Source organism: Papaver somniferum, chromosome 1, assembly GCF_003573695.1.
Source record: "Papaver somniferum cultivar HN1 chromosome 1, ASM357369v1, whole genome shotgun sequence".
Classification (NCBI taxonomy): domain Eukaryota; kingdom Viridiplantae; phylum Streptophyta; class Magnoliopsida; order Ranunculales; family Papaveraceae; genus Papaver; species Papaver somniferum.
In genome coordinates, this window is record NC_039358.1 from 106,710,954 (window position 1) to 106,735,021 (window position 24,068).

The 24,068-nt window shown below is 33.5% G+C and overlaps 1 protein-coding gene across 1 annotated transcript; it reads left to right on the plus strand.

The window, feature by feature from the left end:
- Positions 1-1,532: 1,532 nt before the first annotated feature.
- LOC113348651 lies at positions 1,533-5,140 on the plus strand. The gene is made up of 6 exons (XM_026592500.1): positions 1,533-2,155; positions 2,225-3,155; positions 3,372-3,552; positions 3,637-3,966; positions 4,083-4,704; positions 4,927-5,140. Exons 1-6 carry the CDS (start codon positions 1,533-1,535, stop codon positions 5,138-5,140), a joined length of 2,901 nt encoding a protein of 966 aa, XP_026448285.1.
- Positions 5,141-24,068: the final 18,928 nt, after the last annotated feature.

A 24,068-nucleotide genomic window follows, 5' to 3' on the forward strand; every position in this document is an offset into this window, starting at 1 on the left:
AATGGGAGATCCTGTTGATCCAAATCCTATAGTTGCGCCTTCTAAGATTTTAACATATGCAGATAGACTCAAGGGTAGGAAAGAGCTTCCTAAAACCTCCATGGATGTTTCTTCTCTGCCAAACCCTACTTTGAAAGATGGAAAACCTTCTATTGAGATTCCTAATCAGTTATATCAGGAAGGATGTGCATTATGGAAGTTTAGTCTTATTGGAAGGTTAGACTTCAAAGAACTTAACTTTTCTGACGTTAAAAAAAACCTAGAACTTCAATGGAAGCTGGGTGAAGGCCGGGTTCACTTTGTTCCGTTGAATAGAGGTTTCTTCATCATCAAGTTATTGTCGCAGGAGGATAAAGTGAAGATTTTACAGGCTGAACAATGGGTTGTTGCTCAACAGAAACTAAATCTCATGGAATGGTTTCCTAGTTTTGATGCTGACAAACAAAGATCTTCACGTTCCACAGTTTGGGTCAAGTTTCATGGGCTTCCAATGGAATTCTGGATTGAAAAAACTTTACTCGCAATGGGGAAAACTCTAGGATCTCCTATTGTGGTTGATAAAAGAACGTTGGCACATGAGTATGGTCACTTTGCTTCGGTCCTCATTGATATTGATTTTGCTGAGCTCAAATATGATGATATTAATGTCACTGTGGGTGAACGTGAGTTTTGTCAACCTTTTGATATCCTTAAAAGACCTAAATTTTGTTCTAAGTGCAGCATTATTGGGCATTCAGATGGGGAATATAGGAAGAAACCAAGAGGTGAAGCTGTCAAAGCTCCGCAAGTTGCTGCTGATTCGCAACAGGCTATTGTGTTAGTTAACAAACAACAGCATCGTGAGAATAATGCTAGTACGGAATGGAAAGAAGCTAGGCGAAAGAAAAAGGGAAAGACAGCTCCGTATATTCCTTTTGTTCCTGAAAAAATTACTCACGTTGGTGAACATACTTCAAATATTGTGGCTGATAATGTTCTGTGCATCAGTGACACTGTTGAGTTGGAAAAACAGTTGCAGGATAGTTTAGCTCAATCTGAAGTTGTTTTGCGTATGGCATCTGCTGAGGTTGAAAAACACAAGCAAGACATTCTTACGCATTCAGTATTAGCTACTAAAGCTAGGTCGTTGAGTACCTCAAGCTTGAATGCTAAGGCAGGGGGGAATGTTGAATTGGCAAGAACTAAACTTCCTCCTCCTGCTAGGATTGATATTACATCCTCGTCCACACCTTTGTGTAATGCGCTTGAAGAAACTTCAGAATTTGTCTCTAACAACAAGTTTAACATCCTAAGTGACAAGGCTGGCAATGATGTTTTGGTTTTCAGTAAACTTGGTGAGCTTACAAAACAAGCTAAGATGCAGCAGATTATAGATATGCAAACCAATTGAATGCGTTAATTGATCAGGATTCCTTGTCAGACTCGGATGAGGCATTGGGTATTCGTGCTCGTAAGGAATCAGTTCCTAAATCCTCCTCAAACTCGGTTAAACAATTGAAGCTAAATAATAAACTCCAACCCAGAGTTTAATTATGCGGGTTCTTTTTTGGAATATCAATGGTGTTGCGCGTACAACAACACATTCTAAGCTTAGGGAGCTGATTAGAGATTTCCATCCTGAAGTTTTTGGTCTTGCTGAACCAAAAGTGGCGTGCTCAGCAAATTTTGGGAGGAGGCTAATTTCTGAAGGTTATTCTTCGTTTATTATTAATAATTCTACTAATTCTGGTATTGCAAATCTTTGGGTTTGTTATAAGGATGGGCTTCATGTTTCTGTAGTTAATTCTAGTAAACAAGCTATTACAATTGCGGTTGATGGTGTGTATATCTCTTTTGTGCATGCTAGCTACATTCAAACTACTATGCGCAGGCTTTGGCAGCAACTAGTTATGCAAGATTCAATTACACCTTGGCTGGTCATAGGTGATTTTAATTGTATTTTGCGTTTGAATGAGAAGAAAGGTGGCTTGGAAATAAGATCGTCTGTTATTGATGATTTCAAAGATTGGATGGATGACAATGATCTTTTTGAATCGGATTCCTTGGGCAGCAAATTCACTTGGTGTAATAGGCAATCTGGTACTAGGCGTTCTATTAGTAAGTTGGATCGTGCAATTATTAATGCGGCTTGGCTTGCTAAATTTGAGAATTGGCGGTGTAAAGCTCTTCCTAGGGAAGTTTCCGACCATTCTACTCTTCTTGGTTATCCTTTTTCTGTTCCTAGGCCTTGTCGAGCTCCTTTTCGTGTTCGAAAGATGTGGTTTTTACATGGGGATTTTCTTCGGGTGGTCAATGAGAGTTGGAATTTGTCTATTCATGGTTCTCCTGATTTTATTTTCCCTTATAAATTGAAGCGGCTGAAGATTGCAATGAAGGATTGGAATCTGAGGATTTTTGGTAATGTGAATTCTCGTTTGAAGCAAGATCAACTTCGTTTTGAGACAGCAGCTCTTATTTCAGATGAGGACCCTAGTAATACTGCTAAACTAAATGCAATGAAGGATGCTATGAAAAATTTAGGTGATACTCGTTTGCAACAGTTAACTATGCTCAAGCAAAAGTCTAGGAACAAATGGTTGGTGGAGGGTTCAAGTAATTCCAGTTTTTTTCATAATAGTATTAGAATTAGAAAAAGTTCTAATACTATTTCGGAACTTGTTGATATGAATGGGACTTGTTTGACAAATTATGAGCAACTTCGTACTCATGTAGTTCAGTTCTATGAAGATAAGTTCAATGGTCAAGATCCGGTGATAAAAGGTGATTTATTTGATTTTGAGCATGCTTCAATTTCTGTTGATGAGAGCAACGCCATGGATATGATTCCTTCCACGGAAGAAATTAAGCAAGCTGTTTTTGATCTGAGTGCAGATAGTGCCCCAGGACCGGATGGTTTCTCTGGTTGTTTCTATCGTCATTGTTGGGATGTTATTCATGGTGATTTAACCGAGGCCATTATTCATTGTTGGGATGCGGGTAGTATTCCAAATGGTGTTAATTCTTCTTTTATCATCTTGCTGGCTAAGGTAAGGGGTGCTAATACTCTTCGAAATTTCAGACCAAATGGTCTTAGTAATTTTTTCTTCAAAATTTTTACTAAGATCCTAGCTACTAGACTTGGTACAGTTTTGTATAAGCTTGTGTCTGAAGAACAGGTAGCCTTCATGAAAGGGAGAAATATTCATGAGAATATTAGTTTGGCGTTGGAGATGGTTAATGAGTTGCATTATAAACGCAAGGATGGCAACATAGGCCTTAAACTTGATATTTCTCAAGCTTTTGACACGGTAAATTGGGCTTTTGTGCTTAAAGTTTTCCGTGAGTATGGTTTTTCTGAAAATTGGTGTGATTGGATTTTTAATATCTTGCAGTCTGCTAGAATTTCTGTCATTTTGAATGGTAGTCCGGAAGGTTACTTCAAAATTAACAAAGGTTTGCGTCAAGGTGATCCCCTCTCCCGTTTGATTTTTGTCTTGATTGAGGATGTTCTTAGTAGAAATATTACGAAGCTTTTTCGTGATAAAAAGGTGACGCCTATGGTAACTAGAGGTGGTATTTCTCCTACTCACCTTTTCTTTGCTGATGACATAATGATTTTTTGTAAAGGTAATTCCAAAAGTCTTCATAATCTTGTAGACTTGTTGGGAAGATATCAGCGTGCTTCAGATCAGACTGTTTGTTGTCAAAAGAGTAAGATTTATTATGGTGGTGGTTCTTCGAGTTGGTGTAATTATATTGCATCTTATTTGGGGATGAGTGTAGCTACTTTTCCGGACCGCTATTTGGGAGTTCAAATTATGCCAGGTAATGTTCGATATCGCCATATTAGCAATGTTGTTGAAAAGATTAGAAATCAGCTTGTTGGTTGGAGAGGGAGGTTATTATCTTTTCATGATCGCATTGTTCTTGTTAAATCAGTAATTTCCAGTAATTACATTCATAGTATGGCTATTTATAAGTGGCCTCGTAAGTTTATTCTTCAATGTGAGAGGGCTATCCGTAACTTTATTTGGTCTGGTGATTCGAACATTAATCGTGTAGTGGTAGTGGCTTTTGATAAATTTTGTTGCCCTTTTGAGGAGGGGGTCTCGGACTAACTCGTATGGCCACTATGAACAAAGCTCTTATTATGAAAATTTGGTGGAAGATTCGTAACTCTACAAAGAAGTGGGCTCTTTTCCTGAAGGAAAAATTATTTGATCGTAAGGGTTGTATTAAGCATTCGGGGGTTAAATCTTCTATTTTTCCTGGTTTAAGGAGTGTGTATAATTGTGTGGAAAAGAATACTAAGGTCTTAATTGGTGATGGTAGAGATACTTTTCTTTATTATGACATTTGGTTTGATAAGACTAGTATTGCTGAAGTGCTAAATGATTATTCTCTAGATGCAACAGCTAGAGTTAGTGATATTTTAAAGGATGGCCTTTGGGATATCCCTGAAATTCACTTGCAATACTTGATGGTTGCTGGTATGGAGTTGAATAGGATGCCAATTCCTATGGGTGGAGCTGATGTTAGGGTATGGATGCCGGAGTTGAAGGGTGAGTTCAGCGTTAAGTCTGCAACTGAGTTGATTCGGCAGAAGTATTCTCGGTTAGAAGGTACGCAACTTCTATGGAGAAAAGAAGTTCATCCTGTTCTTGCTGCTCAGAACTGGAAATTCTTACGTGGAGCATGTGCTACGTATGACCTTATCAGGCGCAGGTTCAAGATCCCTCTTGCTAACAAATGCTGCATGTGTGTTGTTCAATAGGAAACTCTTAATCATGTTTTATATGAGTGTTGCTTTGCTACAAGGGCCTAGAATTGGCTAGCTGATGTGTTCAATTTACAACCTAATGCTAACCTTATTGTTTCTTTTAAAGCAGCAAAAGGAAGGAGTCATATTGTCCGTGATCTGTGGCTTATTTCCAACCTTGTTCTTAGGTCGGAGCTATGGCAGTTGCGGAACAAGGCAGTTTTCGAGGATAAAAAGCCTAATTGGAGTATCTTTCATAAGTGCGTTCTGAAGTTGATTCAAGATTATTCAATTCGGCTCAAGGGTCATATGAACAATAGTGCTGATGATGTTGTTCTTCTGAACTATTTTAGAGTTCAGCACCGTAGTGTGAAGTGGCATCAACCTGTGGCTTGTTATTGACTACCGCCTGAGGCTAATGAATTACAAATTTGTTGTGATGGAGCGGCGAGAGGTAACCCTGGCGTTGCGGGTGCAGGTGTAGTAGCTAGGGATGAGTATTGTTCAGTTCTTGGTGCTATGAGTATTGTCTTCAATAAATCTTGGATTGAAAAAAGCCATGAGGAGAGAGAAAGTCTGGCGATTTCTCTAGGGTTTTGATTTTTTCACGTTTTTCTTAACGTTTTTTCAATCTGATCATCATGGTTGAGGAAACACAAGTAATTTCTTCTAGGGTTATTTCACAGCAACAATATTTTGCGGAGAAAGTAAAAGGAAAAAAGACTTTGGAGCCTACGTGTGTTGATATTAATAGCTTGCCAAACCCTACTCTGATTGATGGAGAGCCTTCTCTTATCATTCCAGATGATTTTTATCAAGAAGGATGTAAACCCTTTGAACATAGTTTTATTGCATGACTGAACTTCACGGGATTGAAGTTTGTGGAAGTGAAATCCAGCTTGGTTAGTCAATGGCAGATAAACCCTAGCTCAGCAAGGTTTATGACTATGAGTAAGGGATTTTTCGTGGTTATGTTACATGGTGCAGAAACAAAAGAAAGGATTAGACGTACTAAATGGTATGTAAATCAACATGAGCTCAAGCTGATGGATTGGTACCCAGGTTTTGATCCTGAACGTCAAAAAACTTCCCATGCAAACGTATGGGTTCACTTTCCAGGTCTCCATGCAGAACTATGGACAGAGAAGAACTTATTATCTATGGGGAAGGTTTTAGGCACTCCCATTGTAGTTGATCAGAGAACTCTTAATATAGAGTATGGAAACTTTGCTTCAGTTTTGGTGGATGTGGATTTTTCTAAGCACATTCCTACTAGAATCAAGATTACAGCTGGGGGACGTACTTTCTGGCAATATTTGGAGATTCCACGGCCTCCAAAATTCTGTATGAAGTGCTGCATTATTGGGCACAATGATGATGAGTGCAGGAGGCAAACTAAGGTGATGATACTCTTCAAAGGATGATACTACAAAAAGGGAGATTTTCCAAAGGCTGGCAACTGCTAGGAATAGGAGGCAGCGTAGAAAGGATGCTGAGAACTTTCCTGGTGGTGATAATGCTTCAAAAGATGCGGAGCAATGCTTCAAAAAATGCGGAGCATGATGGTTTCTGTGTGTTACCAGGTGAAGTAGAGGAGAATGCTATTGGTGTGGAGGAAACCAATCAGCTGAGAATGAGCTAGCTTCTTCTGAAGCTGTTTTTCAGCAGCGTCTGTAGCTTTAGAGAAAGCAAAGCAGGCGTTAGCTGAAAAGAGTATTAGCTAGTAGGTTACCAGTGGGTGAAATTGGAACCTCAGCTAAGTCAGTAGGGAGTGGTGAATTGGCTAGAACTAATCACTCTACACTGATAAGACTAATGCTAGCTCTTCTTCTACTCCTTTTGAAACTTCAGAGGAAGGGATATGATGTTGTGGTGGACAATATTGAGAATTTGTCTCGCTACAAAGCTATTAATGAGAATGCTTGTGTGCTTTCACCTAATAATTCAATGTTTTTTCTGCTGAGTTCTGTGCAGCAATCCAATGAGCAAAGGGTGGAGAGTTCGGATGAAGAAATCACTCCAGAGAAGCTTGTCAGGTGTTAGGGGGTCTAATGGTCTGACATACCCGTGGAGCACCAAAGAAATCTAGGAAACCTGTTAGGATTCGGATTTCTAATGATCAGAAAAGTACTTCTCAACAAAGTACAAATAAGGAGTCCAAGTCTGATTCGGAAACTGAGATCAATGATTTGGGAATTCGAGTTAGAAAGGGATTCTCCCCAGTTATACTTAAACGGAATTCTGATAGGATTCCTGATGCTAGTAATAATTCAAAGAATATAGTTTTAATGCGTGTGCTCTATTGGAATATCAATGGGGTGGCAAAGGTGGAGGCTGGGCAGAAGTTACGTGAACTGTTCATGATCTGAAGCCGGAGATTCTTTGTGTTGCTGAGCCAAAGATTAAGTTCTCTGAAGGTAATTTGTAAGTTAAATTTAACTGGTTTTATGAGGAAGGTTGTTCATAATTCTTCTATGCATAATATTGGGAATCTTTGGATCCTGTGGAGTGCTAATATTGAAGAGCCAGAGGTGGTTAATATGACTAGCAAGCAATTACTGTTAGAACTGAGGGGGTTTTAATCTCTTTTGTTCATGCTAGTTATATTCAAGTTTTTCGAAGAAGATTATGGTCTCAACTTTCAGCTGTGGATACTACAACTCCTTGGCTGATAATGGGAGATTTCAACTGTGTCTTCGTCAAGATGAAAAGAAGGGAGGCCGTGAGGTTCGTGTCTCTTGTATTAATGAGTTTTCTGATTGGATGGAGGATAATGATCTTTTTGAAGCAGATTCTTTGGGGTCTAAGTTTACTTGGACTAATGGTCAATCTGGTGTTAGTAGAATTCTTAGTAAATTGGATCGTGCTATTATCAATGAGCCTTGGTTAGCTAAGTTTTCGAATTGGCGGTGTAAAGCTCTTCCTAGGGAAGTTTCTGATCATTCAACGCTTATTGGGTTTCCTTTCCTTGCTCCGAGGCCTAGGCGTGCTCCTTTTCGTATCCAAAAAATGTGGTTTTCTCATCCTGATTTTTGAGAATGGTGGAAGATTCTTGGAAGTCTGGTTTATGGTAATTTGGATTTTATTTTTCCTTATAAATTGAAAAGGTTGAAGGAGGCAATCAAATTGTGGAATCAAACGGTCTTTGGAATGTTAATAGGCTGAAACAAGCTCAACTTAAGTTTGAAGTGGCTTGTAGGAATTCTGATGAGGATCCTTTTAATACTTCTAAATTGAACATTATGAAGGATTCTCTGGTGGCGGTTCAAGATGTTCGTATGCAACATCTTACTATGTTGAAACAAAAGGCTCGTAATAGGTGGATTTTGGAGGGTTCTAGTAACACTTCTTTTTTTCACAGCAATATAAACATTCGAAGGAGCGCAAATACAATCTCGGAGTTGGTTACTGAAGATGGTTGTGACTATCTCAGAGCCTATCAGCTTCGTGACCATGTGTGTTTTATTATGAGTCGAAGTTCAATGGTGTGGAGCTTCCTATTGAGGATAATCTTTTGATTATGAGCATGAGTCCATTTTTGACTGAAAGGCAGATGTTGGATGCCATTCCTTCTTTGGATGAAATTAAATCAGCAGTTTTTGATTTAGGTGCGGATAGTGCTCCGGGTCCGGATGGTTTCTCAGGGTGTTTTTATAGACATTGTTGGGATATAATTCAGCAGGATCTTCATTCGGCTATTGTTATGCTTGGACTTCTAAGTCATTCCGAAGGGTTCGAATTCTAGCCTAATTATTTTGATTGCTAAGGTTAGAGGTGCGGATAGCTTGAGGAAATATAGACCTATCGGTCTAAGCAATTTCTTCTTCAAGATTTTCACTAAAATTCTGGCTACTAGACTTGGTCGGGTGTTGGATAAGTTAGTGTCAGAGGAGCAGGTGGCTTTTATGAAAGGTAGGAATATTCATGAGAATATTAGTTTGGCTTCTGAGATGGTGAATGAGCTGCACATCAAAAGGAAGGATGGTAATTTGGGCCTGAAGCTTGATATTTCTCAAGCTTTTGATACTGTTAATTGGTCTTTCATTATGGAGGTGTTTAAAGATATGGTTTTTCTGAGGATTGGTGTTTGTGGATTCAGAAAATTCTGGAGTCAGCGCGCATATCTATTCTTCTCAATGGTAGCCCGGAAGGTTTTTTCAAAATTAATAGAGGGTTGCGTCAGGGGGATCCTCTTTCGCCTCTTATTTTTGTTTTGATTGAGGATGTTCTTAGTAGAAACATCACAAAACTTTTCAAAACAAAAGGATATGTCTCACCTGGTTAGGCGTAATGGTATTGCTCCAACTCATTTATTCTTTGCTGATGATATTATGATTTTTTGCAAGGGAAATATGAAGAGCTTGAGAAGTTTGGTGAAGTTGCTGATTCTTATCAGCAAGCTTCAGGTCAGCGTTTGTAGAGAGAAGAGCAAAATTTACTTTGGTGGTGGCTCTTTGAGTAGACGTCATACCATTGCTGCTTTTCTAGGGATGGAAGTTACGCATTTTCCTGATCGTTATTTGGGGGTGAAAGTTATGCCTGGTGCGGTGAGATATCATCATATTAGCAATGTGGTGGATAAGCTTAAAGAGCAACTTTCGGTTCTGAAAGGTAAGATGCTTTCTTTTCAAGACAGAGTTGTTCTAGTTAAAAATGTTCTTTCGAGTTATTCCATTCATAATATGTCTGTGTATAAGTGGCCGGTGAAATTCATTCAGCAAAGTGAGCGTGTGATCCGTAATTTCCTTTGGTCGGGTGATTCAAATCTTTCTAGAGCTTTTGTGGTTGGTTTTGATAAACTGTGCAGTCCTGTGGAGGAGGGTGGTTGGAATCACTAGTTTAAAAACTATGAAAAGGCTTTGCTTATGAAGCTTTGGTGGTCTATTAAATTCTTCTAAGAAGTGGGCTCGTTTTTTGGAGTCTAAATTCACTTGCAGGGATGGGCGTCTCAAGATGGCTGGTGTAAAATCTTCTATTCTTCCTGGAATTCGTTGGGTTCATAAGGAAGTTGTGAATAATACAAAATGCATCATTGGAGATGGTAGGAATACGTCTCTTTTCTATGATGTGTGGTATGGAAGTGAGACTTTGGCAAGTGTTCTTAATCGTTCAGACTTGGACAGATCAGGTCGGGTTTGTGATATTATTTCTCATGGTAATTGGTTGTTGCAAGGAGCTCACTTGCAAGATCTTGTAAGTGCTGGTGTGGTTATGGAGAATTTGCCAACGCTTTGTAGTGGGAGGGAAAAGGATTTGGATGCCTGATATGAAGGGTGTGTTTTCAGTAAGTCAGCTAGAGAATTGATTAGAAAGAAGTTCCCTACTATGAAAGAAGCTTCGCTATTGTGGAGGAAAGTTGTGCATCCTTCTTTGGCGGCTCAGAATTGGAAGTTTGTTCGGGGAGCGTGTGCAACTCTTGATAAAGTTCGCAGCAGGTTTAAGATTCAATTGGCTTCTAGGTGCAGCGTTTGTCATATTGAAGAGGAGACACTTCAGCACGTCCTCTGGAGCTGTAGTTTTGCGCAAAAAGCTTGGAACTGGATAGCAGGTATTTTCAATATAAAACCTTATTATGATTTGATCACGTCTTACAATGGAGCTAGGCTTCAAAGTGGCATTGTTAGGGATTGTGGCTGGTAGCAAATTTGGTTGTGCGATCTGAACTTTGGTTCACTAGAAATAAGAAGGTATATGAGAAGAAAGTTCCTTGCTGGTCCTTTTTCCAAAAACGAGTGTTCAATTTGATGCATGAATACTCAGTTAGAATGAAGAGTTTTATGTTCAATACGGTAGCAGATTTGAGATTTGGATTTCTTCGTGTTAAGCATAGGAAAGTGAAGATTTCAGATCCAAAGGAGTGTTATTGGACGCCTCCTAATAACAATGAATTGCTGTTGTGTACTGATGGTGCCTCAAGAGGAAACCCGGGAGTGGCAGGGGCTGGTGTTGTGGCTAGAAATGCGAGTTCGGAAGTGGTAGGGCATATGTATTGGCTTAGGAATTGCGACTAACTATATGGCTGAGTTATATGGTATTATTGTTGGTCTTGAATGGGCAATTCAATGGGGTTATGATCGTTTGTTGATTAGATCAGACTCTTCTTCGGTGCTGAGGCTTTGGAGGAGGATAATGTTCCATGGTTTGCTACACAAAGATGGCTGAATGCTAAGGGTTTATATGGTGCTATTCGGTTTGAACACTCTTTTCGTGAAGAAAATTTTGCTGCGGATGGAACGGCTAAGCGTGGTTGTTTGTTAGAAGAAGGAGTAGGTATTCACTTTGAAGGAAGACCAGATTTCTTAAGTTCAATTGAGTCTCCAAATGTAATTTACTATCGTTTTAAATAGTTTGTGTGAGTTTTTTGGGGTTTCTCTGACCTCTTTTCTCCTAAACTATCTTGTAAATATCGTTTCTTGCAATATAATTTTTTGACTTATCGAAAAAAAAAAACTATGAGTATTGGGCTAGGAGTCACGGCGAATTATTTAGCGGAATTGTATGGCATTATTGTTGGTTTGGAGTGGGCTATACAATGGGGTTTTTCTCGTATTTGTATACGGTCTGATTCTATGGGAGTTGTTGAAGATTTCAAGAATAATTTCATTCCTTGGTTTGCGAGGAATAGATGGATTATGATCTGTAGACACTATACGTCTATACATTTCATCCACACTTTTAGGGAGGCGAATTTTTCAGCTGATGCACTGGAAAAGAGGGGTTGTTTATTGAGTAATGAAGTGGGAGTACACTATAATGGGAAACCACCTTTCCTAATTTCTGTTGAACATCCTAATGTTGATTATTTTCGGTTCAAATAGTTTCAAGTTTTTGGGGTTGCTGTAACCTCTTTTATTGTAAACTATTTCTTGTAAATTTTGTTATCTATTAATACAAATTTTTGACTTATAAAAAAAAATCATCTTTAACAGAAAAAGTTTGAAAAGAAGGATGAAAAACCAAGCATAATTAATCTAATTCCTAACAAATTTCACCTATCTTGAATCAAATAGAAAGACAAAGCCAACGCAAAAATAAAGAGTTCATAAAAATGTTGAATTTTATACGTTAACTCAAAAAAGTGTACACACTTCGTTATAAGTCTGAAATTGATTTATGAAACTAAATTGTAAACTAGATAAACTCATCTTTAACTGAAAAAGTTTGAAAAATATATTGTAATCACAAATAATATGTTATAAGGCATTAGGTCTAGTAAAAATTGCATTTCTATGTACGTTGATTCAAGAAAATATAAAGGAAGTCAAATTTCACAATAGAAGAAGGATGAAAGACAATGCAGAACTAATCAAAATCCTAACAAATTTCATCTATCTTGAATCACATAGAAAGACAAAGCTAACACAAAAAGAAAGAGTTCATAAAAATGTTGAATCTTATATACGTTAACTCAAAAAAGTCTACACTCTTCGTTATAAGTTTGAAATTGATTTCTGAGACTAAATTGTAAACTAGATAAACTCAAATTTAACAGAAAAAGTTTGAAAAATGTATTGTAATCACAATTAATATGTAATAAAGCATACGTCTAGTAAAATAGCATTTCTATGTACGTTGATTCAAGAAAATATGAAGGAAGTCAAATTTCACAATAGAAGAAGGATGAAAGACCAGCAGAACTAATCCAAATTGTAACAAATTTCATCTATTTGAATCAAATTGAAAGACAAAGCCAATACAAAAATAAAGAGTTCATAAAAATGTTGAATTTAATATATGTTAACTTAAAAAAGTCTACACACTTCGTTATAAGTCAGAAATTGATTTCCGAGACTAAATTGTAAACTAGATTAACTCATCTTTAACAGAAAAAGTTTGAAAAATATATTGTAATAAAAAATGATATGTTCTAAGGCATTACGTCTAGTAAAAATTGCATTTCTATGTACGTTGATTAAAGAAAATATGAAGGTAGGCTAATTTCACAATAGAAGAAGGATGAAAGACCATGCAAACTAATCCAAATCCTAACAAATTTCATCTATCTTGAATCAAAGAGAAAGAGAAAGCCAACACAAAAACAAAGAGTTCATAAAATGTTAAATTTTATATACGTTAACTCAAAAAAGTCTACAACTTCGTTATAATTCGGAAATTCATTTATGAGACTAATCTGTAAACTAATAAACTCATCTTTAACAGAAAAAAGTTTGAAAGAAGGATGAAAGACCAAGCGAATTAATCTAATTCTAACAAATTCACTATCTGAATCAATAGAAAGACAAAGCCAACACAAAATAAAGAGTTCATAAAAAATGTTTGAATTTTTATACGTTAACTCAAAAAAGTGTACACACTTTGTTTAATCTGAAATTGATTTCTGAAACTAAATTGTAAACTAGATAAACTCATCTTTAACTGAAAAAGTTTGAAAAATATATTGTAATCACAAATATATGTTCTAAGGCATTACGTCTAGTAAAAATTGATTTCATGTACATTGATTCAAGAAAATATGAAGGAAGTCAAATTTCACAATAGAAGAAGGATGAAAGACAATGCAAGAACTAATCAAATCCTAACAAATTTCATCTATCTTGAATCAAATAGAAAGACAAGCTAACACAAAAAGAAAGAGTTCATAAAATCTTATATTTGAATTTTATACGTTAACTCAAAAAGTCTACAAGTCGAAATTGATTTCCGAGACTAAATCGTAAACTAGATAAACTCATCTTTAATAGAAAAGTTTGAAAAATGTATTGTAATCACAAATAAATGTTCTAAAGCATTACGTCAGTAAAAATTGCATTTCTATGTACGTTGATTCAAGAAAATATGAAGGAAGCAAATTTCACAATAGAAGAAGGATGAAAGCCAATAAGACTAATCCAAATCCAAACAAATTTCATCTATCTTGAATCAAATAGAAAGACAAGCCAACACAAAAAGAAAGAGTTCATAAAAATGATTTTTATATACGTTAACTCAAAAAAGGCTACACCCTTCGTTATAAGTCTGAAATTGATTTCTGAAACTAAATTGTAAACTAGATAAACTCATCTTTAACAGAAAAAGTTTGAAAAATGTATTGTAATCACAATATATATTCTAAGGCATTACGTCTAGTAAAAATTGCATTTCTATGTACGTGGATTCAAGAAAATATGAAGGAAGGCAAATTTCACAATAGAAGAAGGATGAAAGACTAAGAAGAACTAATCCAATCCAAAAAATTTCATCTATCTTTAATCAAATAGAAAGACAAAGCCAACACAAAAAAAAGTTCATAAAATGTTGAATTTTATATACCTTAACTCAAAAAGTCTACACCTTCGTTATAAGTCTGAAATTGATTTCTGAAACTAAATTGTAAACTAGATAAACTCATCTTTAACAGAAAAAGTTTGAAAAATGTATTGTAGTCACAAATAATATGTTCTAAGGCATTATCTAGTAAAAATTGCATTTCTATATACGTTGATTCAAGAAAATATGAAGGAATCAAATTCACAATAGAAGAAGGATGAAAGACCATGCATAACTAATCCAAATCCTAACAAATTTCATCTATCTTGAATCAAATAGAAAGACAAAGCCAACACAATGAAAGAGTTCATAAAATTTAATTTTATATACGTTAACTCAAAAAAGTCTACAAGTCGGAAATGATTTCTGAGACTAAATCGTAAACTAGATAAACTCATCTTTAACAGAAAAGTTTGAAAAATGTATTGTAATCACAAATATATGTTCTAAAGCATTACGTCTAGTAAAAATTGCATTTCTAGTACGTTGATTCAAGAAAATATGAAGGAAGGCAAATTTACAATAGAAGAAGGATGAAAGACCAAGAAGAACTAATCCAAATCCAAACAAATTTCATCTATCTTGAATCAAATAGAAAGACAAAGCCAACAAAAAAAAGAAGTTCATAAAAATGTTGAATTTTTATACCTTAACTCAAAAAATCTACACACTTCGTTACAAGTCTGAAATTGATTTCTGAAACAAATTGTAAACTAGAAAAACTCATCTTTAACAGAAAAAGTTTGAAAATATTGTAGTCACAAATAATATGACGTCTAGTAAAAATTGCATTTCTATATCGTTGATTCAAGAAATATGAAGTAAAATTTCACAATATAAGAAGGATGAAAGACCATGCATAACTAATCCAAATCCTAACAAATTTCATCTATCTTGAATCAAATAGAAAGACAAAGCCACAAAAAGAAGAGTTCATAACATTTGAATTTATATACGTTAACTCAAAAAAGTCTACAAGTCGGAAATTGATTTCGAGACTAAATCGTAACTACATAAACTCATCTTTAAGAAAAAGTTTGAAAAATGTATTATAATCACAAATAATGTTCTAAAGCATTACGTCTAGTAAAAATTGCATTTCTATGTACGTTGATTCAAGAAAATATGAAGGAAGGCAAATTTCACAATATAAGAAGGATGAAAGACCAAGAAGAATAATCCAAATCCAAAAAATTCATCTATCTTGAATCAAATAGAAGACAAAGCCAACACAAAAAGAAAGAGTTCATAAAAATGTTGAATTTTATATACCTTAACTCAAAAAAGCACACCTTCGTTACAAGTCTGAAATTGATTTCTGAAAACTAATTGTAAACTAGATAACTCATCTTTAACAGAAAAAGTTTGAAAAATGTATTGTAGTCACAAATAATATGTTCTAAGGCATTACGTCTAGTAAAAATTGCATTTCTATATACGTTGATTCAAGAAAATATGAAGGAATCAAATTACACAATAGAAGAAGGATGAAAGACCATGCATAACTAATCCAAATCCTAACAAATTTCATCTATCTTGAATCAAATAGAAAGACAAAGCCAACACAAATGAAAGAGTTCATAAATTTTGAATTTTATATACGTTAACTCAAAAAAGTCTACAAGTCGGAAATTGATTTCTGAGACTAAATCGTAATCTAGATAAACTCATCTTTAACAGAAAAAGTTTGAAAAATGTATTGTAATCACAAATATATGTTCTAAAGCATTACGTCTAGTAAAAATTGCATTTCTATGTACGTTGATTCAAGAAAATATGAAGGAAGGCAAATTTCACAATAGAAGAAGGATGAAAGACCAAGAAGAACTAATCCAAATCCAAACAAATTTCATCTATCGTGAATCAAATAGAAAGACAAAGCCAACAAAAAAAGAAAGAGTTCATAAAAATGTTGAATTTTTATACCTTAACTCAAAAAAGTCTACACACTTCGTTACAAGTCTGAAATTGATTTCTGAAACTAAATTGAAAACTAGAAAAACTCAACTTTAACAAAAAAAAGTTTGAAAAATGTATTGTAGTCACAAATAATATGTTCTAAGGCATGACGTCTAGTAAAAATTTCATTTCTATATGCGTTGATTCAAGAAAATATGAAGGAAGTCAAATTTCACAATAGAAGAAGGATGAAATACCATGCATAACTAATCCAAATCCTAATGAATTTCATCTATCTTGAATCAAATAGAAAGACAAAGCCAACACAAATGAAAGAGTTCATAAAATTTTGAATTTTATATACGTTAACTCAAAAAAGTCTACAAGTCGGAAATTGATTTCTGAGACTAAATCGTAAACTAGATAAACTCATCTTTAACAAAAAATAGTTTAAAAAATTTATTGTAATCACAAATAACATGTTCTAAAGCATTACGTCTAGTAAAAATTGCATTTCTATGTACGTTGATTCAAGAAAATATGAAGGAAGGCAAATTTCACAATAGAAGAAGGATGAAAGACCAAGAATAACTAATCCAAATCCAAATAAATTTCATCTATCTTGAATCAAAGAGAAAGACAAACCCAACACAAAAAGAAAGAGTTCATAAAAATGTTGAATTTTATATACCTTAACTCAAAAAAGTCTACACACTTCGTTATAAGTCTGAAATTGACTTCTGAAACTAAATTGTAAACTAGATAAACTCATCTTCAACAGAAAAAGTTTGAAAAATGTATTGTAGTCACAAATAATATGTTCTAAGGCATTAAGTCTAGTAAAAATTGCATTTCTATATACGTTGATTCAAGAATATATGAAGAAAGTCAAATTTCACAATATAAGAAGGATGAAAGACCATGCATAACTAATCCAAATCCAAACAAATTTCATCTATCTTGAATCAAATAGAAAGACAAAGCCAACACAAATGAAAGAGTTCATAAAATTTTGAATTTTATATACGTTAATTAAAAAAAGTCTACAAGTCGGATATTGATTTCTGAGACTAAATCGTAAACTAGATAAACTCATCTTTAATAGAAAAAGTTTGAAAAATGTATTGTAATCACAAATAAGATGTTCTAATGCATTACGTCAAGTAAAAATTGCATTTCTATATACGTTGAATCAAGAAAATATGAAGCAAGTCAAATTACACAATAGAAGAAGGATGAAAGACCATGCATAACTAATCCAAATCCTAACAAATTTCATCTATCTTGAATCAAATAGAAAGACAGAGCCAACACAAAAAGAAAGAGTTCATAAAAATGTTGAAATTTATATACGTTAACTCAAAAATGGCTACACCCTTCGTTATAAGTCTGAAATTGATTTCTGAAACTAAATAGTAAACTAGATAAACTCATCTTTAACAGAAAATGTTCGAAAATTGTATTGTAATCACAAATAATATGTTCTAAAGAACGTCTAGTAAAAATTGCATTTCTATGTACGTTGATTCAAGAAAATATGAAGGAGGAAACTTTCACAATATAAGAAGGATGAAAGACCAATAAGAACTAATCCAAATCCAAAAAAAAATTCATCAATCTTGAATCAAATAGAAAGACAAAGCCAACACAAAAAGAAAGAGTTCATAAAAATGTTGAATTTTATATACCTTAACTCAAAAAAGTCTACACACTTCGTTATAAGTCTGAAATCGATTTCTGAAACTAAATTGTAAACTAGATAAACTCATCTTTAACAGAAAAAGTTTGAAAAATGTATTGTAATCACAAATAATATGTTCTAAGGCATTACGTCTAGTAAAAATTGCATTTCTATACACGTAGATTCAAGAAAATATGAAGGAAGGCAAATTTCACAATATAAGAAGGATGAAAGACTAAGAAGAACTAATCCGAATCCAAACAAATTTCATCTATCTTGAATCAAATAGAAAGACAAAGCCAACACAAAAACAAAGAGTTGATAAAAATGTTGAATTTTATATACCTTAGCTCAAAAAGTCTACACACTTCAATATAAGTCTGAAATTGATTTCTGAAACTAAATTATAAACTAGATAAACTCATCTTTAACAGTAAAAGTTTGAAAAATGTATTGTAGTCACAAATAATATGTTCTAAGGCATTACATCTAGTAAAAATTGCATATCTATATACGTTGATTCAAGAAAATATGAAGGAAATCAAATTACACAATTGAAGAAGGATGAAAGACCATGCATAACTAATCCAAATCCTAACAAATTTCATCTATCTTGGATCAAATAGAAAGACAAAGCCAACACAAATGAAAGAGTTCATAAAATTTTGAATTTTATATACGTTAACTCAAAAAAGTCTACAAGTCGGAAATTGATTTCCGAGACTAAATCGTAAGCTAGATAAACTCATCTTTAATAGAAAAAGTTTGAAAAATGTATTGTAATCACAAATAACATGTTCTAAAGCATTACGTCAAGTAAAAATTGCATTTCTATGTACGTTGATTCAAGAAAATATGAAGGAAGGCAAATTTCACAATAGAAGAAGGATGAAAGACCAAGAAGAACTAATCCAAATCCAAACAAATTTCATCTATCTTGAATCAAATATAAAGACAGAGCCAACACAAAAAGAAAGAGTTCATAAAATGATGAATTTTATATACGTTAACTCAAAAAAGGCTACACCCTTCGTTATAAGTCTGAAATTGATTTCTGAAACTAAATTGTAAACTAGATAAACTCATATTTAACAGAAAAAGTTTGAAAAATGTATTGTGATCACAAATAATATGTTCTAAGGCATTACGTCTAGTAAAAATTGCATTTCTATGTACGTGGATTCAAGAAAATATGAAGGAAGGCAAATTTCACAATAGAAGAAGGATGAAAGACTAAGAAGAACTAATCTGAATCCAAACAAATTTCATCTATCTTTAATCAAATAGAAATAGAAAGCCAACACAAAAAGAAAGATTTCATAAAAATGTTGAATTTTATATACCTTACTCAAAAAAGTCTACACACTTCGTTATAAGTCTGAAATTGATTTCTGAAACTAAATTGTAAACTAGATAAACTCATCTTTAAAAGAAAAAGTTTGAAAAATGTATTGTAGTCACAAATAATATGTTCTAAGGCATTACATTTAGTAAAAATTGCATTTCTATATGCATTGATTCAAGAAAATATGAAGGAATTCAAATTACACAATTTAAGAAGGATGAAAGACCATGCATAACTAATCCAAATCCTTACAAATTTCATCTATCTTGAATCAAATAGAAAGATAAAGCCAACACAAATGAAAGAGTTCAAAAAAATTTTAATTTTATATACGTTAACTCAAAAAAGTCTACAAGTCGGAAAATGATTTCTGAGACTAAATCGTAATCTAGATAAACTCAACTTTAACAGAAAAAGTTTGAAAAATGCATTGTAATCACAAATTATATGTTCTAAAGCATTACGTCTAGTAAAAATTGCATTTCTATGTACGTTGATTCAAGAAAATATGAAGGAAGGCAAATTTCACAATAGAAGAAGGATGAAAGACCAAGAAGAACTAATCCAAATCCAAACAAATTTCATCTATCTTGAATCAAATAGAAAGACAAAGCCAACAAAAAAAGAAAGAGTTCATAAAAATGTTGAATTTTATATACCTTAACTCAAAAAAGTCTACACACTTCTTTACAAGTCTGAAATTGATTTCTGAAACTAAATTGTAAACTAGAAAAACTCATCTTTAACAGAAAAAGTTTGAAAAATGTATTGTAGTCACAAATAATATGTTCTAAGGCATTACATCTAGTAAAAATTGCATTTCTATATGCGTTAACTGAAAGTAACTTATTTCAAGGAGGAAATTCTCTCTCATGCGAATTTTTTCTTTAGGGTTTTCAACTTTCATCAACGTTTTTCTTTCATTCTAGATCATCTTTGGTTATATAGGATGGGGGAAAACCCTGATTCAAACGTGAATAATCATGGGAACAATAAGGTATCTTTTGCTGATTTGGTTAAGGGTAAAAAACCATATATGTTAAAAGATTCAGATTTATTATCTCTTCCTGAGGCGTCAACATATCTTGAAGAACCAGCGTTGGATTTGCCTACTGATCTTACTCAAGAGGGACGTGATGTTTTTCAGTTCAGTCTCATTGGGAGATTGAACTTTAAAGGTTTAAAACTTGCTGATGTTCAAAAAAGCTTGGAAGAACAATGGGGTTTTGGTGCTGGTAGATGTAAGCTAGTTCCAATGACAAAGGGATTTTTCATCATAAAATTTACTTCAGCTGAAGACAAGGAACGTGTATGGCATGGTGAAACTTGGGTGATTCAGAATCAACAACTTAAGGTTTTCAATTTTTACCCAAACTTTGATCCGGAAAGACAACATACTACACGAGTATCAGTTTGGGTAAGTTTCCCTAGTTTATACATTGAGTTATGGACAAAGAAAATTCTTATTTCCACTGCTAAAATTATTGGGAAACCGATTGCTATTGATCAAAAGACTTTGGATCATGATGTTGGAAACTATGCTGCTGTTTTGATTGATATTGACTTTGCTAAGCTGATCCTAAAAGAATTCGCTTGAAAGCATATGGAAAGGAGTTCTGGCAGTATATTGAAATTCAGGATTTAGAGAGCATCAAGTATTGTACTCACTGGAAGTTTATGGGCCATAAATTTGAAAATTGCCTTGCTGCTCGTAAAATCTTAGGAGGTTCTACTGCTGAAAAGAAATCTTCTAGTGAGAGTATCAAAGATGGTAAAGTGGATAAAACAGCCAAATTTGTTTGGAAGGAAGTGCGGAAAATTCCCATAAGGAGCATGCAAAAAAGTCAGTGAAGATGTTGTTGTTTCAGAGATATGTAGTCCGGGAAGGAAAATTTGATAGATGCAGCATCAACTATGTCTATACAAAACATTGATCCAGTTCAAGAAAATGTTGAAGATAGTCAGTTGGAGGAGCAGCTCGACAAAGCTTTCACTGAGTATCGTGAAGCATAGATGAAATTGATAAGATGTAAAAACAATATTGCAGCCAGAAAAGATCTCGCTGCACGTGAAAATTCAGTTCATGCAGTTCATGCAGATGTTCCGCCAGAGAAAAACAATTCTCAGTCCGTGCAAAATTTGGGAAATTTTGTGTCCAAGCAAGCTAATTCTCAGGGCTTGAATGCAACTCCAAAGCCTATGCATAAATCAAATTCCTACCAAGAGACCGTACAAAATTTGGAAACTTAGCAAGTTTCCGTGTCCAAACACAATTTGGATACTTCCGTGTCAAACCATTCTTCTCAGGGTATGAATATTAAACAGTTTGTGACCAAGAAGAATTTGGAAACTTATGAGTCCGTGACCAAGCAAATTTCTGGGATGTCCAAGCAAAATACGGACAGTCAGAATAAGTCCGTATCCAACACAAAATCCAGTTTGGGAGTTAATAACGCTGTTTTGGTTAAAACTGTGTCCGTGGCCAATTCAAATTCTTCTTTGGAAAATAAAGCCGTGCATAATTCAGCTAGGTTGAATGTTATTTCGGTTGAAGGCAAGACAGGGTCAAGCAAAATACGGGAGTTTCCAAGGGTCTATAGAAAGACAAAGCCAACACAAATGAAAGAGTTCATAAAATTTTGAATTTTATATACGTTAACTCAAAAAAGTCTACAAGTCGGAAATTGATTTCTGAGACTAAATCGTAGACTAGATAAACTCATCTTTAACAGAAAAAGTTTGAAAAATGTATTGTAATCACAAATAATATGTTCTAAAGCATTACGTCAAGTAAATATTGCATTTCTATGTACGTTGATTCAAGAAAATATGAAGGAAGGAAAATTTCACAATAGAAGAAGGATGAAAGACCTAGAAGAAATAATCCAAATCCTAACAAATTTCATCTGTCTTGAATTAAATAGAAAGACAGAGCCAACACAAAAACAAAGAGTTCATAAATATGTTGAAGTTTATATACATTAACTCAAAATAGGCTACACCCTTCGTTATAAGTCTGAAATTGATTTCTGAAACTAAATTGTAAACTAGATAAACTCATCTTTAACATAAAAAGTTTGAAAAATGTATTGTAATCACAAATAATATGTTCAAAAGCGTTACGTCTAGTAAAAATTGCATTTATATGTACGTTGATTCAAGAAAATATGAAGGAGGAAAATTTCACAATAAAAGAAGGATGAAAGACCAAGAAGAACTAATCCAAATCCAAAAAAATTTCATCTATCTTGAATCAAATAGAAAGACAAAGCCAACACAAAAAGAAAGAGTTCATAAAAATGTTGAATTTTATATACCTTAACTCAAAAAAGTACACACTTCGTTATAAGTCTGAAATTGATTTCAGAAACTAAATTGTAAACTAGATAAACTCATCTTTAACAGAAAAAGTTTGAAAAATGTATTGTTGTCACAAATAATATGTTCTAAGGCATTACGTCTTGTAAAAATTGCATTTCTATACACGTAGATTCAAGAAAATATGAAGGAAGGCAAATTTAACAAAAGAAGAAGGATGAAAGACTAAGAAGAACTAATCCGAATCCAAAAAAATTTCATCTATCTTGAATTAAATATAAAAGACAAAGCCAACACAAAAAGAAAGAGTTCATAAAAATGTTTAATTTTATATACCTTAACTCAAAAAGTCTACAAACTTCGATATAAGTCTGAAATTGATTTCTGAAACTAAATTGTAAACTAGATAAACTCATCTTTAACAGAAAAAGTTTGAAAAATGTATTGTAGTCAGAAATAATATGTTCTAAGGCATTACATCTAGTAAAAATTGCATTTCTATATACGATGATTCAAGAAAATATGAAGGAAGTCAAATTACACAATTGAAGAAGGAAGAAAGACCATGCATAACTAATCCAAATCCTAACAAATTTCATCTATCTTGATTCAAATAGAAAGACAAAGCCAACACAAATGAAAGAGTTCATAAAATTTTGAATTTTATATACGTTAACTCAAAAAAGTCTACAAGTCGGAAATTGATTTCTGAGACTAAATCGTAAACTAGATAAACTCATCTTTAACAAAAACAAGTTTGAAAAATGTGTTGTAATCACAAGTAACATGTTCTAAAGCATTACGTCTAGTAAAAATTGCATTTCTATGTACGTTGATTCAAGAAAATATGAAGGAAGGAAAATTTCACAATAGAAGAAGGATGAAAGACCCAGAAGAACTAATCCAAATCCAAACAAATTTCATCTATCTTGAACCAAATAGAAAGACAAACCCAACACAAAAAGAAAGAGTTCATAAAAATGTTGAATTTTATATACCTTAACTCAAAAAAGTCTACACACTTCGTTATAAGTCTGAAATTGACTTCTGAAACTAAATTGTAAACTAGATAAACTCATCTTCAACAGAAAAAGTTTGAAAAATGTATTGTAGTCACAAATAATATGTTCTAAGGCACTACGTCTAGTAAAATTGCATTTCTATATACGTTGATTCAAGAATATATGAAGGAAGTCAAATTTCACAATAGAAGAAGGATGAAAGACCATGCATAACTAATCCAAATCCAAACAAATTTCATCTATCTTGAATATAATAGAATGACAAAGCCAACACAAATGAAAGAGTTCATAAAATTTTGAATTTTATATACGTTAATTCAAAAAAGTCTACAAGTCGGATATTGATTTCTGAGACTAAATCGTAAACTAGATAAACTCATCTTTAATAGAAAAAGTTTGAAAAATGTATTGTAATCACAAATAAGATGTTCTAATGCATTTCGTCAAGTAAAAATTGCATTTCTATATACGTTGATTCAAGAAAATATGAAGGAAGTCAAATTACACAATAGAAGAAGGATGAAAGACCATGCATAACTAATCCAAATCCTAACAAATTTCATCTATCTTTAATCAAATAGAAAGACAAAGCCAACACAAATCAAAGAATTAAAAAAATTTTGAATTTTATATACGTTAACTCAAAAAAGTCTATAAGTCGGAAAATGATTTCTGAGACTAAATCGTAATCTAGATAAACTCATCTTTAACAGAAAAAGTTTGAAAAATGTATTGTAATCACAAATAATATGTTCTAAAGCATTACGTCAAGTAAATATTGCATTTCTATGTACGCTG